We start from the raw sequence: 20143 nt of genomic DNA on the forward strand, positions 1-20143 counted from the left end.
TGAACTTCAAAATTCATTGTGTGCAAAAAACATTATAGATTTCTATAAAAATATGTGCATATGGATAGAGCCATTATTCTTTTCTTTTTCTTTTTTTTTTTTTTAAATCTCAACAAACACAATATTTTTCTTTATTCACACCGCATGACACACCGTTTAACACAGACACTACAATGCCCTGCCTTGTCTGTGCAGAAGCAAGACACACACGGCACACACTGGTAACAATGGGGGGGGGGGGGGGGGGATGGGGCAATGGGGGGACACTCACAAAGAGGAGAAAACACACACTCACACACACACACGCAAACTTCTACTCTGATCAATATGATCCAGGGAGCAGAGGAGTGGCAAAATCAGAGACCCCTCCTCGGCAGAAAACCTGAAGTTTCCCCCCCCACCAACACGCTCGCATTTCACAGAACCGCTTCCCGCCGAAGGGTCGAAAGGTTGTCAGCCAGACGCTGCTTCCTGATTGACTTGCGTGGTTTTCGGAGGGGACGACGACGACCAAAAAAACGAATGAAAAACAAAAAGGAAAACGTAAAACTTTGGCTACGGAGTTTGGTGCCTCAAGTCCCGGTGTGGTGCACCAACTCAATCCTCGACACACCGTCAACAGTGGGTGCAGCGTACCCTGCAAGCGGTTTCACAGGTACCCTCGCAATCTGTCGCCCACAAACCGCCTCAGCCTCCTCCAACCTAGCACGGGACTGCATCGTCTCTGTGCTCTGAGGTAAAGGAATTGGCTGTTTATATATTATTTTTGTCGGTATCCAACATGTCTTCCCTTTCCCCAGCGTCCAATAAGTGAGACCATCCCTCTTTCTGAACACCATCAAGGGTTTGTAATCCGACCAATCCGGTTGACTTCCTTGAGGCCACGCACAGCTCCTATTGGGCCGTCCGTCTGTTCTTGGCGCTAAACCCCGCCCTGTCCTCCAGTCTGCTGTCGAAGGGCGACGAGGGGCAGTTGGCGGCGTCTGCGTCCGGTATCCCCGCAGAGAGGCCGCTCATGTACACGGCCTCCGATTGGTCAAAAGTGAACTGGGGGAGGGGCATGTAGTCCCCTCTGATCGGCGAGCACTGGGCGGACAGGGAGAGGGTGTGCGTCAGCGGGGGGAAGTGGGCGGGGCTGGCCAGGACGGGCGCGTGCGGCTGGACGAAGATGTTCGGACCGGGGATCGGCGAGGGGTGCGTGCGTGCGGCGGCGTGCGCCCGCGCACACGTGCGCAGGTACGGCTCCGGGGTGAGGGTGCGCGCCAGCGGCGGGTGGGCGCGGAGCGGCACGTGGTCGGCGGCGGGGGGCCGGGCGTCGGCCGCGGCGTCGGCGGCCCAGGTGGCGGAGAGTGTCAGGTCGGAGGACAGCGGCCTCCTCCTCAGCATCACGCTGCAGTCCGATGGCGGCGGCGGCGGCGGAGTGGGGGGGCCGGCGGGCGCCGGGGGGGCGTGGTCCCGCTCCGCCGGCGGGTGCACGGAGATGCAGGGCGGGTTGAGTCTCTTCTTGCGCTGGCAGCCCCCCCCCATGGACTGCACCCTGGTGGGGAACCCCCTCCTCGCCCCGCCGCCCGGCCCCGGGAGGAGGCGGTAGGGGTCTCCCGGTGGGAACGCCGCCGCCGCCGCCGCCGCCTCCAGCGGGTCGGCCGAGCACACCTCGATGGAGTGACGGCGCTGATCGTCGTGGTAACCGGGCAGCGGCGCCGACGTCTCCGTCGGCAGCGCCGGCAGTGGTTTGCCGGACCGGCGCTTCCGGAAGGCGCCGCCGCCCTCGGGCAAGCCCAGCGCGCGCCCTCCTCCTCCTCCTCCTCCTCCTCCTCCTCCTCCTCCTGCAGCAGGAGGCGCCGGGGGAGGGGGGAGGGGCGGGAGGGGAGGGAAGGGGGCGATGCAGGAGTCGAAGGAGAAGGGAGAGGTGTAGGGCGACAGGGAGTGGCTGCGGCAGACCTTGGCCCCGCCCGCCTCTGGCCCGGGCCCCTCGGCGTCCCCCCGGGACAGGCTGAGCGTGGAGCCGGTGATCTGGCTCACCTCCTCGTCGGCCGGGTCGCGGGCCGCCGGGGGCGGGCGGGGCCGCGGCCGGCGCAGGCTGGCGGGGCGGGGCAGGTAGTGGGGGGAGGCGGGGGGGGCAGGGAACGACAGAGGGGAGGCAGGAGGGGGTGGGAGGAGGAGCAGAGCCAGCGGGGAGGAGGGCGGCGGAGGGGAGAGGGGCAAGGGGTCCGGTCTGTCCTGGAGCAGCTGCTGCGGATCACAGCCCTGGGACTCCACGGAGTCCAGCTTCACTGCCACCTGTGGACACATGCACACACACACACACACGCACACACACACACACACACACCAGACACACGCACGCGAGCGCGCTTGCACGCATCCACACACGCAAGCCCAGTGAGTTGTTTTCTTTCTCATTATATTAATTTCACTTGCTTACAAATTGAATCACCATGTGTGTTTGTGTGTGTGTGTGTGTGTGTGTGTGTGTGTGTGTGTGTGTGTGTGTGTGTGTGTGTGTGTGTGTGTGTGTGCGCGTGAGCGGACCTGTCGACGCAGGGCCATGGGGGAGGGGCTGGGTGTGGGCGGGGCGATGCGGGGGAGGGGAGGGGGCACCCGTGGGCTGGGCAGGGGGGAGACACCGGGCACCTGCAGCAGGGTCCGGATCTCACACGGCTGGGAGTGGACCGACGTCACAGAACCTGGAGCACACACACGCACACACACACACACACACGCACGCACGCGCGCGCACGCACACACACACACACATTTTAATGGATGTAGTAGTGAGCAAAGACATATTATGAAAGGACGTCTTTCTCCATGTCTAACTAACGACTGACTAACAATACGGATGCTTTATTTAGATAGGACATTTCAAAACCTTTGGTGCATCACAAGGGTTTTCGAATCAGATGAAATGTGCCATCAAAATAGAAAAGTCTTCCACAAGCAGAAAACATAAGTTCATCAAAGCATCATACTTTCAAATTATGTTGTGCGAGCCATCATCCATGCCAAGGAACTTAAAAGGAAACACATGCAAGTACACACTGACACACAAACATGCATGCAGACAGGCAAAATAGACCTAATTTGAGTCGTATGCATCATCCGATCAGCGTTTGGCATTGACAGTTAGTACTTGATACGGCAGCATCACAATATTATTGAGTTCTCTAGATCATTTCTGTATAAGTGTCTTTTTTAAAGTGTTAAATGGTTGACTGATTCCATGGGCACACCCTTTGCACAGGGTTGTGTGGTTTAATACCAGCCACCCTTCATTTGACATTGTCTGGCTAAAGTTCATCACATGTGGTGCAGGAGCAGCGCCCAGCAGGAAAGAGGCAAGGAGGATGGCTGCAGTGGGAGAGGGGGGGTAGGAGCAGGAGTAGTAGGAGACCTCAGATCTGGGTTCAACGCAACCCAGGTGCGCACCTGAGGTTACGCAGAGAGCCATTTAGTTGTGAGCTACGGTGTTTTTCTCATGATGTTATTAATAGACATGATGATCATCGTCAAGGCAACCAGAGACGAGGTCTCCGTGAGCACACAAGCAGTTATTGTTCCGCGCAGGCTAATTAGTACAAACTGAGGAAAAAAACAAGTCAAGGGTCTCTGAGGTCATTCTCATTCGTTCAAGGTTGCAGCGAGGTCCCCCCCAGCAGCCTATCAAGAGCTCTTATTTTTGTTCAAACTTCATGGCCAAGCTGGAACACATTTGATATAGATCCTGGTTAACAAAAATGTGACTTTGCAATCGTCAATAATCATTCAATCTATTTCCGATTTCTTTACTTTGTGCATTTCAGCTTGGCAGTGAAGCTTTGAGCCCTCCCTGCATGTCCATAGAATTAGTGGCTCATTCTTGGCCTGATGCAGCTAAGCTCGTCTGTCACCCACAGGAGCTCCTCATCGGTAATGTAGCCTGTAGTACCTTCGGACAGCGCTGGGCCTGTCCACGGCCTTGCCTCAACATGCCATTAGAGCGTGACTGCAGATAGGACGACACTTCAGTCAGTACCTCGTGCTGGTGGTCATATTTATACTCACTTCAAGCCCGATCACCTTGGGCACGTCGGTGATACTACTGTCTGTTACAACTATAATTCCAATGCAAATCGTGTGACAACAAGTAAGCCAGAGTTACTGTGTGAATTATAGAATATATAATGACGGTTTCAAGTCCTTTCATCATCAAATGCAGCACCTGTTTCTACCGCCCATATTTACCTCTATACCCGGTTTACTTTCATAGTTGGTGTGGGTCAGGGCTGATTCCACTAGTGTGCTAACCATGTAGTCAATGCACCTTTATGGGAGCCTGGTTCAATTCCCCCTTGTGGACCAATACTACATGACATTCCATCTCTTCCCCTGCCATGTCTCTCTCTTCACTCTCTTGTCCATAAAGGCATAAAAAATACAACAGACTAGAAAATATATATTTCACTAAAACATCCATGGCTTCTCAGAGTTGTACTGCGGTAGATTCCATTGTGGTCGTATGTACAGGCGAGTAAAGGATTCCCTTTTGTTTAGTGGCATTGATGAAGTATTCAACAACATCTCATATTTATGGAATGTAATATGGACATACTCCCAATAACTCTGGATTGGATCAATTGAACGCACACACACATAATCATAACAAACTGACAAGATGGTCAAATATTTATATTTCATAAGTCCATATTAATCACACACTTGGGCTAATCTTATTTTCCAACTCTTGGTAAGACTTGCATGTTAGCTTAATTCTCCACAACAAGCAAGCAGTAGAAAAGGCAGTTGGGTTGATTGAGGCGATATCACATTAGTTCAATTCCTGTGGACGACCTCCTTCAGCAAAACAAAGTCTTACAGCACATCATCTCCTGTGAAGGCTGCATGGTTAAAAAGTACCTGAGATATGCTGCTGTGGGCCGAGACCCGGCTCCTCCAGTGGGTAGGGGGCGCTAGCAGGCCTCACCGGCTGGAACATGTAGCTGTCGTTGGGCAGAGAGTGCATCCTGGATACAGACATCTTCCTGGGAGACAGCAGGTTTGGGTTGGTGCACTGCACCTCTTCCTCCTGCAGAGGGAGACAGAGACCTCATAATGTCAGTGGATTCATTAGAACTAGAGCACAGAGAGAGCTTCCTTTCCCTGGCGTGCACACAACATGAAGTGTTCGTGTTTACCAAGAACGGCACCGTGTTGTGACAGCCATCTTATTCTATTGACTTAGCATTATTGAGTGATATTACATTATTACATTATTCTATCGATATTGTATAACTGTCTATCTTTGGTAAACAGTCCCTCCACTCACCTGTCCAGGTGAGTTGGGGCGTGGCCCAACATAAGTCCCTCCCACTGAGCTGTGATTGGATCCAGTACTCAGCCTGCGCTGCCTCTCCATCTCCATTTCTAAGGCGATCTCTGCGTCCATCTCTGCGTCTTCTTTGGCCTCCTGACGATTGTGGAAAACAAGCAATGGTGAAAAAAAACCAGATCATGTACTTAGATCATGTAACAGCAGCACGGGGGTTCGGTATAGGATGGTTAAGACACTAATGGGTTCTGTATGTTGGGTATTGAAACCATGGAGCAATTTGTCTTACTCTACCATGCAAATTAAGGTTGGGATGCTAAACCAGAGCTGAGTGGTGAGTTTCCATGACAACGCGGATGTGCTAGAAGTGATCATGTGAATGACAACTAAATCCTGGTATGCGTTAAGGGATTGATGTGTGTTCACGCTCCCCAGACGCTGTGGTCGGACAACTTGTGCGATTAGATTTCCAATCCTGATTGCATCTTCAGCTCGTTTGTGGATGAGTGATTCAAACACCACACGTTTGAATGCCTAATGTGAACCTTTTTCTCACATTTTTCCTCTCAGTTATTTGTCGGATTCTTCTATCCAAAGTGACGCATTGTGAATACAAATACAGGGAACTGAGGAGCAGATAGGGGTTAGGCGTCTTACATGAGGATGAATACATTGGGGAACCAAGAGAGAGAGAGAGAAAGACAGAGAGAGAGAGAGAGAGAGAGAGACAGAGACAGAGAGAGAGAGAGAGAGAGAGAGAGAGAGAGAGAGAGAGAGAGAGAGACAGAGAGAGAGAGAGAGAGAGAGAGAGAGAGACAGAGAGAGAGAGAGAGAGAGAGAGAGAGAGAGAGAGAGAGAGAGAGAGAGAGAGACAGAGAGAGAGAGAGAGACAGAGAGAGAGAGAGAGAGAGAGAGAGAGAGAGAGAGAGAGACAGAGAGAGAGAGAGACAGAGAGAGAGACAGACAGAGAGACAGTGAGAGAGTGTGTGTGTGTGTCTGTGTGAGTGTGTGATTGGAGTGTGTTTCTGCGTTTGTTTCTGTTTCTATGTGTGTGTGTGTGTGTGTGTGTGTGTTGGGGGGGGGGGGGGGGTGGTGTACCTTGTTGCTCTCCTCCAGATGCTTCATCAGCACGGCCACCACAACGTTGACCAGCACAAACTGGGCCATCAGCACGAAGGTGACAAAGTAGAGCGGAGACACCAGCGGCAGGTAGGTGAGGCACTGACGGTCCTCCACACGACACTCACGCAGAGTGTCCTGGAGGGGCGAGGAAGAGGAGGGAGAGATGAGGGAGAGGAGGGAGAGATGAGGGAGAGAGGAGGGAGAGGAGGGAGAGGAGGAGAGAGGAGGGAGAGGAGGAGAGAGGAGGGACAGGAGGAGAGAGGAGGGGAGGAGGAGAGAGGAGGAACAGGAGGGAGAGGAGGAGAGAGGAGGAGAGGAGGGAGAGAGGAGGGAGAGGAGGAGAGGGGAGGGAGAGGAGGGAGAGGAGGGACATGAGGAGAGATGAGGGAGAGAGGAGGGAGAGGAGGAGAGCGGAGGGAGAGAGGAGGGAGAGGAGGTGAGGAGGAGAGAGGAGGGAGAGGAGGAAGAGGAGGAGTGAGGAGGGACAGGAGGGAGAGGAGGAGAGGGGAGGGACAGGAGGGAGAGGAGGAAGAGGAGGAGAGGGGACGGACAGGAGGGAGAGGAGGGAGAGGGGGGAGAGGAGGGAGAGGAGGGAGAGAGGCAGAGGAGGGAGAGGAGGAAGAGGAGGAGAGAGGAGGGAGAGGAGGGAGAGGGGGGAGAGGAGGGAGAGGAGGCAGAGGAGGGAGAGGAGAGAGAGGAGGGAGGAGGAAGAAGAGGAGGGAGGAGCAGGAAGGTGGAGGAACAGGAGGAGAGGGCAGGAACAGGAGGGGAGTGAAGTAATTAGTGTTTTTTGGCCGGGTAATTTCTGAGACCCGTGTCTCTTGCAGTAAGAGACAGCGAAAGCCGAAACGACAATACAGCCCCAGTTTGCGCCAGATTGCAGTATCTTTGCATGATTCAGGCCCCGTTCACACGAAGCTGATTTCATGGCGAAACCGCAAAGGTCTTGTACGGTTCGGCCTTCCGTACACACGAAGCCGGCGAATCCGCTGACCGAAACCGCAAACTTCTGAAACCACCCTCGGAGGTGGTTTCAAATCTACCCGGTTTCGTTTTGGATTCGTGTGTACGCCTGAAACCGACTGAAACCGCAAACCATGACGTCATCGCCCCACCCCTCGACCTCCTAGCCAATGGCTCTTAAGCCCGCGGAGTCTCAGAAATCACATGCGAGCATGCGCATAAGGGCAGCCTTTATGCGCATGCTCGCCTCTTCTTCTTATTTCATTTCTTCTGGATTTCTGTACCAGAAGAGGCGCCCCTTATGGGCCTGGAATGTGTACTCCAGCGTTTCTACAGATCTACCCGGTTTCGCTTGGCTTCGTCTTTACGGAGATACTTCGAAACCGGATAGATCGAAACCGTAACGGTTTCGCCCGTTTCGGCTTCGTGTGAACGGGGCCTAAGTATGTGTGCATGTGCATGCATGCGCGTAGTTGTGTGTGTGTATTTGTGTGTTTGCGTGTGTCTATGTGTGTGTGTCTGTGTGTGTGTGTGTGTGTGTGTACGATTTTGTGAGTGAGAGTACTACCAGTCTTACCTTCATGATTCCATTCCAGTTGTCCCCAGTAGACACTCTGAACAACGTGAGGAAAGCCATCCCAAAGTTCTCAAACGTGGCGTGTCGACTCAGCCCCTCGCACGGGTTATCGTCATTACACTCTGTAACACACAAAGAGGCACACGCACACACACACACAAACACACACACACACACACACACACACACACACAAAAACACACACACGTGTTTAAACGACTCTCTGGAAACGGTTGCTCTGTGTCGTGCGCCCCAAAGAGCCGTCTCAGACGAGACAGTGGGACACTAATCCCAATCCCTAATCAAGCCCTTCGCCGTGACAATGCTGGCTCACGGCCATGCCTTCACTTGGATAACAATTGTGTGCTGCTTCTGCTGCTGCTGCTGACGCCGTGCCACTGAGCAGAACCCAAAGCAACTATACAACCTGAGGGAGGGGAAGGTTTCCTCCCCCATTACACTGGGTATGGGAGATATTAGCCCTCCCATGCTAGGCTCTATGAATCCAGCCCTCCCCCCGGCCCGGGATAACCTGAGGGCAGGCTCAACCATCTCCATTGGGTTCCAGGAGTTTTTTTTTATGAAGTGCTTCCATGAGTATCAAACGAGAAAGCTCTTATATATAGAAACCCTGCGGAGCGACGCTGGAGAAAATGCATTTAATCCTGTACTCCAGCGACGGGAGGCCAGAAACCTCCACAGTCATTGCGGGGGAAACAGAGTCCACTTAAAGCCATCCCCCAGCAATGGGGTCCGTCCTCAGTCCGGCAGCAGCCTCAGCCACATTCAAGTTTCACGCAATGAGGGCCAATAGCCAATGGTCTCTGGACATGTTTGGCCCTTTGTTACCCAACGTTGCAACATAGGCCAGATGTTTGTTTTCTCCAGGGGTCAAAGGTCCTAAATAAGGGTCAATAAAGTACCCCACATTCCAAAGACCTATAGGGGTTAAATTCACTAAATTGTTTCTATGTTCCATTTTGGCTGAAGTAAACTTCAAGAGATGGAATACTGGGTGTTACTTTTGTCTTCCGACAGCCTTTAGGGCGTCCTCAGCTGGGGAAAGATCTGACAAAATCTGCTTTGAGTCTATAAGGATTGGCCTAACACTGCTGCATGGGTGAACTCTGGGCTCCAGGCTGGGAAGGATTTAGTTGAACATGACTAGTCCCCAAATGCTCCTTTGTAGCAGAAAGAAAATAGCCTTTATCCCTGTTTCTGCCTTGCTGGCCATGAGGACAACTTATTCTTGCTTAATAAATTACTCTCACAAACAGACAGTTATCTCCAAGTTTGTTAACCGGCTGTACCGCAGAGATTATACACCGGAGTCACCATCAAACGCAGCTCAGAGTCTCCACGCCATCGCCTCATGTCTCTTCTCTTATCTGCGACGCCCATCCCAGCAGTTGGCTGTATTTTTTAAAATTTTAATTACTGGACACTCGATGTGACCAAAGTGAGCGGTTGTTGATTATTAAATCTACACAAACATGCTCAACCGCAGAGTATATAAATCGAATCCCATCATTTGTAAAGATTGTTTTGAACAAATTCTCAAACATCTGAAATATTAAAGCTGAAGTAGGCAATTTATTTAAGAGACATTTCCTGTCATATTTGTTACAAATCTTTCAATGTCCATGTAAAAGTCCCTCACTGCAGGCTGGGATTCTTTCAGTTGGATACTTTACTTTACTTCAATATTAAAGGTGACATATTATGTCACCTTTAAGCTGGATAGATGAGCAACGTTTGCTACAGTCCACTGGGTAGGCTGGTAGACTGATCTATCCATCAACTAGGTGGACACGCCCACTTGAGATGTCAGAAGAGGCAGATTTTCAAAACAGATTGTAATGGCTAATCACACTTACACCTGGTAGTATAATAAGTCACCTTAAAGCTTATTCTGACTGTTTTCTCCAGTTTGCCTATCCTAAATTGAATATAATGGGATGACCTGCCCTTGTCGATGGACCAGCAGCAACCATTTGAAACCAAGAGGGGCTTCCCTGTATCTAAACGGTTGCATGTTAAGTAGCATAGAGACACATTATGCCCCAGTGGTCGATGCACATGCACATAATCCATCATTTCCAACACATTTGCGCAAATTGTGAAGGTTACGCAAATGACATTGGAGGAATAAACCAAGGCTATTGGGAAAGGCCAAGGCAGAACAAACTGCACTCTGTATGTGTCTGAGTGTGAACTCTGTGTGTGCCATAAATCCCCCCACGACGAGTGATTCTCAACTGGTGGGTCGCGACCTATAAGTGTGCCTTGAGGGCATTTTGAGTGGGTCGCAGAGCGTACGCCAAACATTAATCCTTAGGTAAAAAGCCCATGACCTTATTAATGTTTCAATGTGGATTCATGATTCAATGGCTTCATATTTCATTGAGTTTAGCCCCAATTGTTGCAGACTTTTCTTCGCTCCATGTTTTTAACAGTGCATGAAGGCATTGTCGATTACCGTAATAATCGTGACTTGATGCATATTGACACTTTTGGTACCTGAGGCTGGACCAGTTGGGAACCACTGCTCCATGCTACGCCAGTTACATTTTCATATCCCTGGCATGTCCTTGAATGATCAGGTAAAGTGGCAGGATGTGACAAACGGGGTATACTGCATCCGTTTCCCTGTGTCATTATGGAGGAGACTGACAGAGAGAGGAACGAATCCCCTACATTCTAGTGCGTCATAACAGCAGGCTCCCTCTCCCCCACCACCACACCAATCCCCTGGTCTCCACTTTAATTTAATCTAATTTAGTTTCATTGTGTTTCCACAGACATTTTTAGCAATTTTGACTCCCACTGCTCTCTCAATCCCCCCTCTCTGCCTCAGTTTCTGCCAGCCTCTCTCTCTCTCTCTCTCTCTCTCTCTCTCTCTCTCTCTCTCTCTCTCTCTCTCTCTCTCTCTCTCTCTCTCTCTCTCTCTCTCTCTCTCTCTCTCTCTCTCTCTATCTCTCTCTCTCTCTCTCTCTCTCTCTCTCTCAAACCCTGAGAGAGAGAGAGCAAAATGGGCAGAGAATGGATGGCCATATGAGGCAGCAGTATCTAAATGAGAACAATCTTCAGGAATGGATTCTCCCCCCTCCTTTACAAATATACCATTGATTGAAAGGAGGGGGGAGAGTGAGAGAGAGAAAGAGAGAGGTCTCTGCAGAGACAGTGCCCAGGGTGAAGACATTTCCCAAAGAGTCGTGACTGTGTTGCTTACCAGTATGCACGACTCACCATTCAGACCGCTTGCGCATGAACCGGGCCAATTGTTATCCATCTGTGCTCATGTTTAATGCGTGTGTGTGTGTGTGTGTGTGTGTTTGTGTATGTACATCTGGTGTGTGTTTGTGTGTGTGCTGGCGTCCTCCCAGCGAAGTGACTGACCCAATTTGCCGAAGAGCTCGACTCCGAGCGCAGCGTAGATGAAGAAGAGTAGCATGAACAACAGCCCCAGGTTCCCCACCTGCACAGAACCAAAGGCCATCACAACCCGCCACGTGTAATATGCAACAGTATTCACATTCAGTCAATCACAGCCAATTTCTTATTAATGACAATGGCCCATAACCTATATGGCTATGTGGCTCCCAACCTGTTTGGTCCCCATTTCCTCAGTATATGTAAACACAGTATATGTCTTATTTAAATGAAGATATCTTTATTGATAATCAGAATAAGCTACAATGACAAAGCTTGCCGTCTTACCAAAGCAAGATTAAAGTCTCAGTACAGTCCCTCTCTTGATGTATAGATCTAAACTAGACGTCTGTCTAGATCATACTGAAGATATTACAGCAGTGAGATCGATGTGTCCCGGGGCTTGAAGGCTCTTTACCTGAGGCAGCGCCTGCATCACAGTATCCAGCAGAGCTCTCATCCCCGTGGCCATCTTCAAGAGCTTCAGCACTGAAAACACAAGACAATGTTGAGCTTTGCATGATGGGTCATTTTGCCCCCCGTGGATAGGGGAGAAATCGAAGTGACTACTAGCAGAATGAAGGCCTGGTGTAGAATGAGAAGTATCAATGGCAATGCACCAGCAAGGCTTTTGCTATGTTTGTGTGTACATGTGTGTGTGTGTGTGTGCGTGTGTAAGAGTGTGTGTTTGTATGTGTGTGTGCGTGTACAATTGTGAGCAATGAGCATGTGTGTGTTTGAGTGCATGTGTGTGTACGAGTGCGTGCCTGTGTGTGTCTTTATGTAAGTTGGTACGACTGGGAGAGTGTGTGTGTACCCCGTGCTATCCTGAGCACCCTCATGATCCTGATGATGGTGGGGTTGATGGGCAGAGCTGCGTTTATCTCCAGCTCCTCCAGGGTGATGCCCATGATAGACAACGCTACGATAGCCAAGTCCAGCTGGTTCCATCTGGAGACAAACACACACACACACACACACACACATACACACACACACACACACACACACACACACACACACACACACACACACACACACACACACACACACACATGCACGCAAGAAAGCACACACAGACACACAGTAATACATTAGGCCAACATAAGCCATTATTTGGTGGCATAGACACAAACACGTCATATTTTGCACAATGCAACACAAAAGCATACTATTATTAGCGTTAGCTTAATATTAGCAGGATATGGCTGACACAGAGATGTGTGCTACATGAGCCTAGCATTACCAATCTTTGGTTGATATGCATCAAGTAAAATGGTTAAGTCATCACAGATATGAAGTGACATATTCATTCCAGATATTCAATCCATGGGGTCTTGGTTATCTTCTTTGAACACATTTGACAGCTGTCTCTACAGAAAATACCCTTAGCATTCAGCGATCAGCTAGGTGGTGTCAACAGCAGACACATAGACCCGTAACAAGATACGGGCTCCACAGTTTGGCTTTTATTTGACTCACTTTTCAAAACAGAGTTTTAAAGTTTGAGGCTTGTTCTGGGAGATTGGTACAGAGCCTAGACCAAGTATAATAGCCTCAAGCAGGCAGCATACTTCTAAAACAGAAAACGTATTCTTTGAGGACGACATTTTTTGGTACTCAATAGGATTTCAGTTTGATCACTGAAAGTTCAATAAGTTCACGTGCCAGTTGTTTTGAACATGTTAATTTATCTTCTATGCAAGAATGCTTTTTACTTAGATTGGCAAACCTGGCAGCAACTCCATTTTGACAAGAGCTGCCCTATAACATAGCTCCTCCTGTAGTTTTAGCCCCTCCCCCTCCCAGCACCTAGCCACATGGTCGAAGATGCACCTTTCTTTGAAGAAGCGGTGCAGTCCGAAGGCTACCAGCTTCAGCAGAGCCTCGATCACGAAGATGCAGGTGAAGACGTAGTTGCAGTACTTGAGGATCTCCTCCAGGTACTGTAGAGCACACACACACACACACACACACACACACACACACACACACACACACACACACACACACACACACACACACACACACACACACACACACATGCACCCATCATTTATGACGTTGTAATTCATCATCAAATTTGAAACATGAATAGGAACCAAAATAGTTTATTCAATCTGCAATTAATATCTGCCAAGTGTATCACTGTAATCAGCACTTTGGTTTATTCAAGGCAGTGTTGGCACAAGAAAACAAGTGTGTGTATCCGTGTGAGTAAGCTTCAGTGTGTGTGTTTGTGTGTACTTCTTTATTTATTTTTATGATTTACCAATGCTTCTTCTTTTATGTTTTTGTATTCTTAAACCCTTAATCTTTGAGCCCCTTTTCCCTGAGGCGGTTTCTGCCAATTGCCTGGCTGCCATTGTGTATAAGAATGTGTTGTAAACAACTTCCCTTGTTAAATGAAGGTTAAAAATGTGCACGTATATTTGTGTGTGTGTGTGTGTGTGTGTGTGTGTGTGTGTGTGTGTGTGTGTGTGTGTGTGTGTGTGTGTGTCTTACACGTGGCTGGTTGTAGTGCTCCATGCTCATGGTGACCACGTTGATGCCGATGATGATGGTGATGAAGAGGTCTAGGTAGTGGCTGGTGCACAGCGTGTGTATGTACAGACGCAGTGGAGAATAGTCGGCGTAGTACGGCCTCTGCTGAGCCTCTGGAACACACACACACACACACACACACACACACACACACACACACACACACACACACACACACACACACACACACACACACACGCACACACACACACACACACGCACACACACACACACACACACAAACACAGAGAAGCACACGGAAACAAACAAAAGTCGAACGGCAAAGTCAAAACATTACATTACATAGGACACACAAAAACGTACACACATTGACACAGACCCGCAAACACACACACCCACAGACACACAGTGCACATGTCATTGACGGCTGCTGGGCCTCGAAACATACGAAGACTTCCAGCATGTTTCCCAGCACACTTCCAGAGAGGGTCACAACACTGAGTGTGTGTGTGTGTATTGCGGAGCGTGTGTGTGCGTGTGTGTGTGTGTGTGCGTGCGTGTTATGATTTGGATACGAGCGCAAGGGTTAGCAATCTGCCCTCATTCACTAATGAGACAATCTGCTCATATTGTTCAACGGAGACCATTGCAGGAAGTTTACTTCCTCCATTTTTTATATATTTTTATATTCATCTATGAACAAACATATAACAGAAATTTATTTTCTTCCTGTTCTCTAGCAGGAACCCAGTCATTATGTTGAATTTGTGCAGAAACCTCCAAAAAGCATGTGGTGTGCATGTGTTTGCCGCGGTGTATATGTTTGTTTGTCTGTGCATGGGCGTGTGTGTGCCTGTGTGTGCGTGTGGGCGTGCGACCCTCTCACAGAAGGTACCTTGCCCTGCCGGCAGCATGCGGACGTGCCCTCGGTGTAAACATGATGTTCATGGATCATTACGGCAGGGTGGGCGGAGTCTGCCGTGGGTGGGCGGAGTCTGCCGTGGGTGGGCGGAGTCTGCCGTGGGTGCGTTCAACAACACACGTTGCAAAATGCAACACGAGCTGCAAAAACCTGATGTTATCTATTCAACTAAACAACGTTGTAGTTCTATAGCGGGGTATAGGTCGGCTATGAGGTTGAACACTCGCCTATTCTGTCGCCCTCTTCACAAATATCCCTTAAATTGTTGTGTAATGTCATAGTGCTGATGTTCTGGCCAAGGTCTGTCGCCAATGTGTGTTGCGTTTTAGCTCTTGGAACTCCAATATTTTCCATCAAAGTCGAACACAGGCACAGTGAAGGGAGCCAGTGTTAAGACTCATGTCATGTAAATGTTGCCAATGGCAGTAACACAAGGTATAAACAAACAGCCTGCTCGCTCATTTCACAATAAAAGCAGTGGGATTTTAAAACAATGCCCCAATGACAAGGGCCCAGTATAACTGTAGCAGAAGGCTGTTCTCTGAAACCATTACACTAATCTGGACGAGGGGGGGGTAAGCAAGTAACTGCAGCGTATTTGTATGCGAAAAATAAACGAAAGGAAGACTAAGGGTTAGTCTAAATACTTAACAATCTACCCTGCAAAGCACACGCTTCCATTATATTCGATCGTTATTCATGTTTTTACCATATTCTTATACATTATCATTGTAGCCCAACACACAGCAGAATAATCCAATAACCACTGTGGATATGTAACAACCATTGTGTATCCAGTGAGCTATGTTTCTGAGTCTGCCAGTCAAAGCACGCTGACAGCTCCAGTCCTCTTACCACCTCGGCTCCTTTTAGTTCCCCTTGTTGTTGTTGTTGATGAGGTCGTTGTTTTTGTTTTCCCGAGAGACGCCCTAGGGTGATGGGTGCACATGCAATCCAGGACAATGTGTGAGGCAGGAGGAGACATGGAAGGGCGGGGGGCGGGGGGGGGGGGGGGGCACGGCTGCTGGCAGCAATGGGTCATGTTCTCTAACTGACTCACTAAAGTGGTCGTTCCAGAGAGCACCTATCACATGCAAAAGGGATCATTAGTCTTATTGATTGGTTATTCTACTTTTTATCCTTCCCTAGAGCTATTTCGAAACAAAAGTCGTAAGCCACTGGCCTTCCCTTAAGACCTTACGGCGGTTCGCTCCATCGTAGTCAACTGGAGATGAAAGGGTCAATATATAGGTCAAAGGCCGAGCATCTAGCTCCCCCATGTAGTGACCGATTAGTTTGTTAGTCGGGGGGTAGGTGGGAGATAAAGGGAGTGGGTTGGGGAGGGAGGGGGCTGCAGTCATGCAGGTGCATGCATCAGACTGGCTAAGCCCACGCATAGATTATCCCGCGTGAGCTTCAGTCAGTCCCTCTCTCTCTCTCTCTCTCTCTCTCTCTCTCTCAATGGCTCTAGCTAGTCCCCTAGCTCGCCCTCCCTGTTTTGTCCTCTCGTTGCTCTGTCCCTCACGCTGTCTGTCTCTGGACTGTCTCTCTGGATTTGTCAGGCTCTGAAAGGCAGGCAGTGCTCAGAAAAATAGACTACCGACCAGCCCCTCCATTCTCCTTACTCCTGCGCTTTTTCTCCATCATCCGCAGCCTCTTCTCCTCCCGCAGGCGCGCCTCCTCCTCCTCCTGGTTCTGCCTGCACTTGTGGAAGTTCTCCACCACCACGCCCACGAACATGTTGAGCACGAAGAAGCTGACGATGAGCAGGAAGGAGATGAAGTACAGCAGCATCCACGGGTTGTGGTTCCTCACGGGCTGCAGGACGAGAGGAGGAGGACGAGGACAAAGGCGAGGATGAGGTGGAGAGGAGGGAACGAGGAGGAGGACATCAGGGAGACGGGAGACGATGAGGAGTAGGAGAGGGGGAGGAAGAAGGGGGAGGAGTAGGAGAGGCAATCAGGGGGAGGGGGAGGAGGGGGAGGGGAGAAGGGATGAGAGGGTGGAGGAGGAGGAGAGTAGGAGAAGAGGCGAGGAGAGGCAATCAGGGAGCCAGGAGATGATGATGAGGGAGAGTACGAAGAGTAGGAGAAGGAAGTGGAGGATGAAATCAGGATAAGATGAGAGGAACAGAAGTAGTGCCAAGGAGAGTTGAGGATTAGAGAGACAAGTATAGGAGCAGGAACGCGAGAGGAGGTGATCAAGGAGACAAAATAATAGGGAAGGGAAAATTTAGGAATAAAAGTAGGTAATCATAACCCTGTGTGTGCGTGTGTGTGTGTTTACGTATTTATGCATGCATGTGTGTATTTCTTGGTATGTGTGGGTGCGTGTTCACCTGTTGGTCCACTCCTACGGCATCCAGACCGTCGTACATGATGTTGACCCAGCCGTCCTTACAGGACAGCACAAACAGAGCCATCAGTGCCTGCAAGAAGAACACCGAGAGGAGCTGTTACCACAACACACTGAACCATCTCACTGCCTTCCTGGTGGCCCGCTCTAAACTCTCGGTTTAATGAGGCGAAGGAACACTTTAGGTTAGACTTTATTTCAACATTGCTTATTAGGATCACAATATGAAAGATGTATGACTAAATTAAAAGAAAACATTAAGAATAATTTACCGCAAACCACCAACTACCACTACTCAATACCAATTTCATGATACATTGAATCTGGTTCAAAATGATTTTTATAGAAGCATTTATCATCATCATATATTTTTTTTTTTCTTGCAATACGGAGTGTGCCTTCCCAAGTCTATGAAAGTTTCAGAGGAAGTTTCCTGCATCTCGTTCCCCTCCTTACCTGGCCCAGGTTGTCAAAGTTGTACTTGCGTCTGATCCAGCGGTAGCCGGCCAGGCTGCAGTCAGACTTGTTGGTGATGTTCCTGGTGTCTAGGCCCTCGCAGATGTAGAACTTCCCCTTGAACAGCTGCAACAGAGGAGGCTGGTGAGCAGAGCTGTCATGCTGTCTAATGTATGAAGAATCCCCCCTTCCCAAGGATGAAAGTTTGCCCCAATAGTGGATTAAAGTATGAGAAAACATAAACTTCCAATTTATATTGGTGTGTTGGAGTGTGCGTGTGTGTGCATATGCATGTACGGTTGTGCACGTGCGGTCGTGTGCGTGCACATGTGTTGCATGTGTGTGTGTGTGCGTGCATGTGACTGTGTGTTTTTGTGTGTGTTAGTGTCTCACCTGCACCCCCAGGATGCCGAAGACAATGAAGAAGGCGCAGCAGATGAGCACGATGTTCCCGATGGGCCTCAGAGAGGTGATGAGGGTCTCCACCACCAGCTTTAGGCCTGGAGCTCGGCTGATCACCCTGTCTCACACACACACGCACGCACGCACGCACGCACGCACGCACACACACACACACACACACACACACACACACACACACACACACACACACACACACACACACACACACACACACACACACACACACACACACACACACACACACAGAAGCACGCACATACCCACCACGTAAACACAAGCTCATTTCATTTCCAGCCATGAAAACCACCCAGATTCCCATAAAACAATATGTCAGATATATACTGATGAATAAGCATACATCAGTGATGTTGTATCCGTCCTTTCTATTGGAGGGTTCGTGATTGGTAAGTGGTTGTGTGTATGTGTGTGTGCGTGTGTGTGTGCGCGTGTGTGTGCGTGTGTGTGCGTGTGTGTGTGTTCAAGTTCAAGCTCAAGTGCAACTAGCAGTCAAAGGTGCCTGCGTGTGTCTGTGTCATCGGTTCTGTTGATAAATCTATTCTCCTTTTCAAAGTTTTCCCGTGTGGACCCAGGATCCTTGGCAGCCTAGGTGGAAGTGGGCATCTTATGTTACAACGAGTCGAGCATCCCCTGGGCGCTCATAACACCTTTTACAAGGCAAACAAACGAGGAGGCATCACACAGAACGGAGTTGTCTTTCCTGGAAGACCCACACACAAGCCCATAAACACACACACACACACACACACACACACACACACACACACACACACACACACACACACACACACACACACACACACACACACACAGTAGGGGTGTTTCTGTACCTGAGGGGGCGCAGCGTGCGTAGCAGACGGAGCACCCTAAGGATTCCCAGTATTCGGTTGCCCCCCGTAGAGGCCAAGGAGACCAAGATGTCCACCAGGGACACAAACACCAGCACCCCGTCCAGAACGTTCCAGCTGGACTGCAGGTAGGACTGCTCCCCCCAGCAGAAGCCCAATGCCATGACCTGCACGTTGTACACACACACACACACGCACACACACACACACACACACACGCACACACACACACGGGCACACACACACGCACACACACACACACACACACACACGCATACACACACACACACACACACACACACACACACACACACACACACACACACACACACACACACACATGGGCACACACACACACACACACACACACACACGGGCACACACACACACACACACACACACACACACACACACACACACACACACACACACACACACACACACACGGGCACACACACACACACACATTAAAGAGCACGGTTTGTCACCCTTTGAGCATGGTGTTTCATGAGGCTGTTCTTTCTAATGTCAATTATTGTATTCATTTATCAGTTAAACACATTTTGTGTCCAGGCCTTTTATTTCTGACCGACGAGACAGAGAGCGGGAGCAAGAGAGATTGCATTCTTTAAGGGCACGCTGCTATCTTTAATGGACAGGAGAGCGTTAAGCGTCAGGAAAGTGGTTTGAAAAAGGGAGAGAAGACCATGTACCACAGGTCTAATACCACAGGTCGGAATCAAACCTGGTTCTCTGATAACCAGGTAGGCGCGTGGCCTACCTGGTTGGGGTGTAAAGTGTGTTGAGCCACTAAGTGAGACCAACGCTCACCTTGACGGCCATCTCTGCCAGGAAGATGACGGTAAACACGTAGTTGGAGACGCTCAGGAACACGCGCTCCTAGGGACACAGGGCGGTACAGTTCACTGACCTGCCTACCGGTGGAGCCCCGGAGGACACAGCTGCAGTGTGTGAGCGGAACGCACTGCAGGTAGAATGTGCTCATGGGAGAGTAACACTGATATAATGGTGTGTGCATGTCCACAGATCTATGGATTGATGTGTTGGTCTGTATCGCTGTGCGTTTCTATATTTGTGTTCCTGTTCATGTTAATTGTTAACAACATGAACAGTTTGTATTGATATCTGTGTATTTGTGTGTGTGAGTGGGTGTGAGTGTGTGTGTGCGTGTGTGTGCGTGCGCCTGTGTCTTA

The 20143-nt window shown here is 49.8% G+C and overlaps 1 protein-coding gene across 1 annotated transcript in view; it reads right to left on the bottom strand.

The window, feature by feature from the left end:
* Positions 1–242: 242 nt before the first annotated feature.
* The window catches only part of cacna1ha (calcium channel, voltage-dependent, T type, alpha 1H subunit a), a 107541-nt gene continuing 87640 nt past the window's right edge, over positions 243–20143 (bottom strand). The window contains exons 21-37 of the mRNA XM_030343714.1: positions 19761–19829; positions 18912–19096; positions 18034–18160; positions 17641–17766; positions 17168–17257; positions 16434–16647; positions 13908–14059; positions 13239–13348; positions 12220–12353; positions 11821–11891; positions 11370–11448; positions 7971–8092; positions 6407–6565; positions 5306–5446; positions 4897–5065; positions 2533–2687; positions 243–2280 (exon numbers count right to left, since the gene is read on the bottom strand). Coding sequence (XP_030199574.1) covers positions 895–2280; positions 2533–2687; positions 4897–5065; positions 5306–5446; positions 6407–6565; positions 7971–8092; positions 11370–11448; positions 11821–11891; positions 12220–12353; positions 13239–13348; positions 13908–14059; positions 16434–16647; positions 17168–17257; positions 17641–17766; positions 18034–18160; positions 18912–19096; positions 19761–19829 — 3489 coding nt within the window. The 3' untranslated portion in view covers positions 243–894. The remainder of the gene's footprint in view (positions 2281–2532; positions 2688–4896; positions 5066–5305; positions 5447–6406; positions 6566–7970; positions 8093–11369; positions 11449–11820; positions 11892–12219; positions 12354–13238; positions 13349–13907; positions 14060–16433; positions 16648–17167; positions 17258–17640; positions 17767–18033; positions 18161–18911; positions 19097–19760; positions 19830–20143) is intronic.

The sequence above is a fragment of the Gadus morhua genome, chromosome 2, assembly GCF_902167405.1.
Source record: "Gadus morhua chromosome 2, gadMor3.0, whole genome shotgun sequence".
NCBI lineage: Eukaryota > Metazoa > Chordata > Actinopteri > Gadiformes > Gadidae > Gadus > Gadus morhua.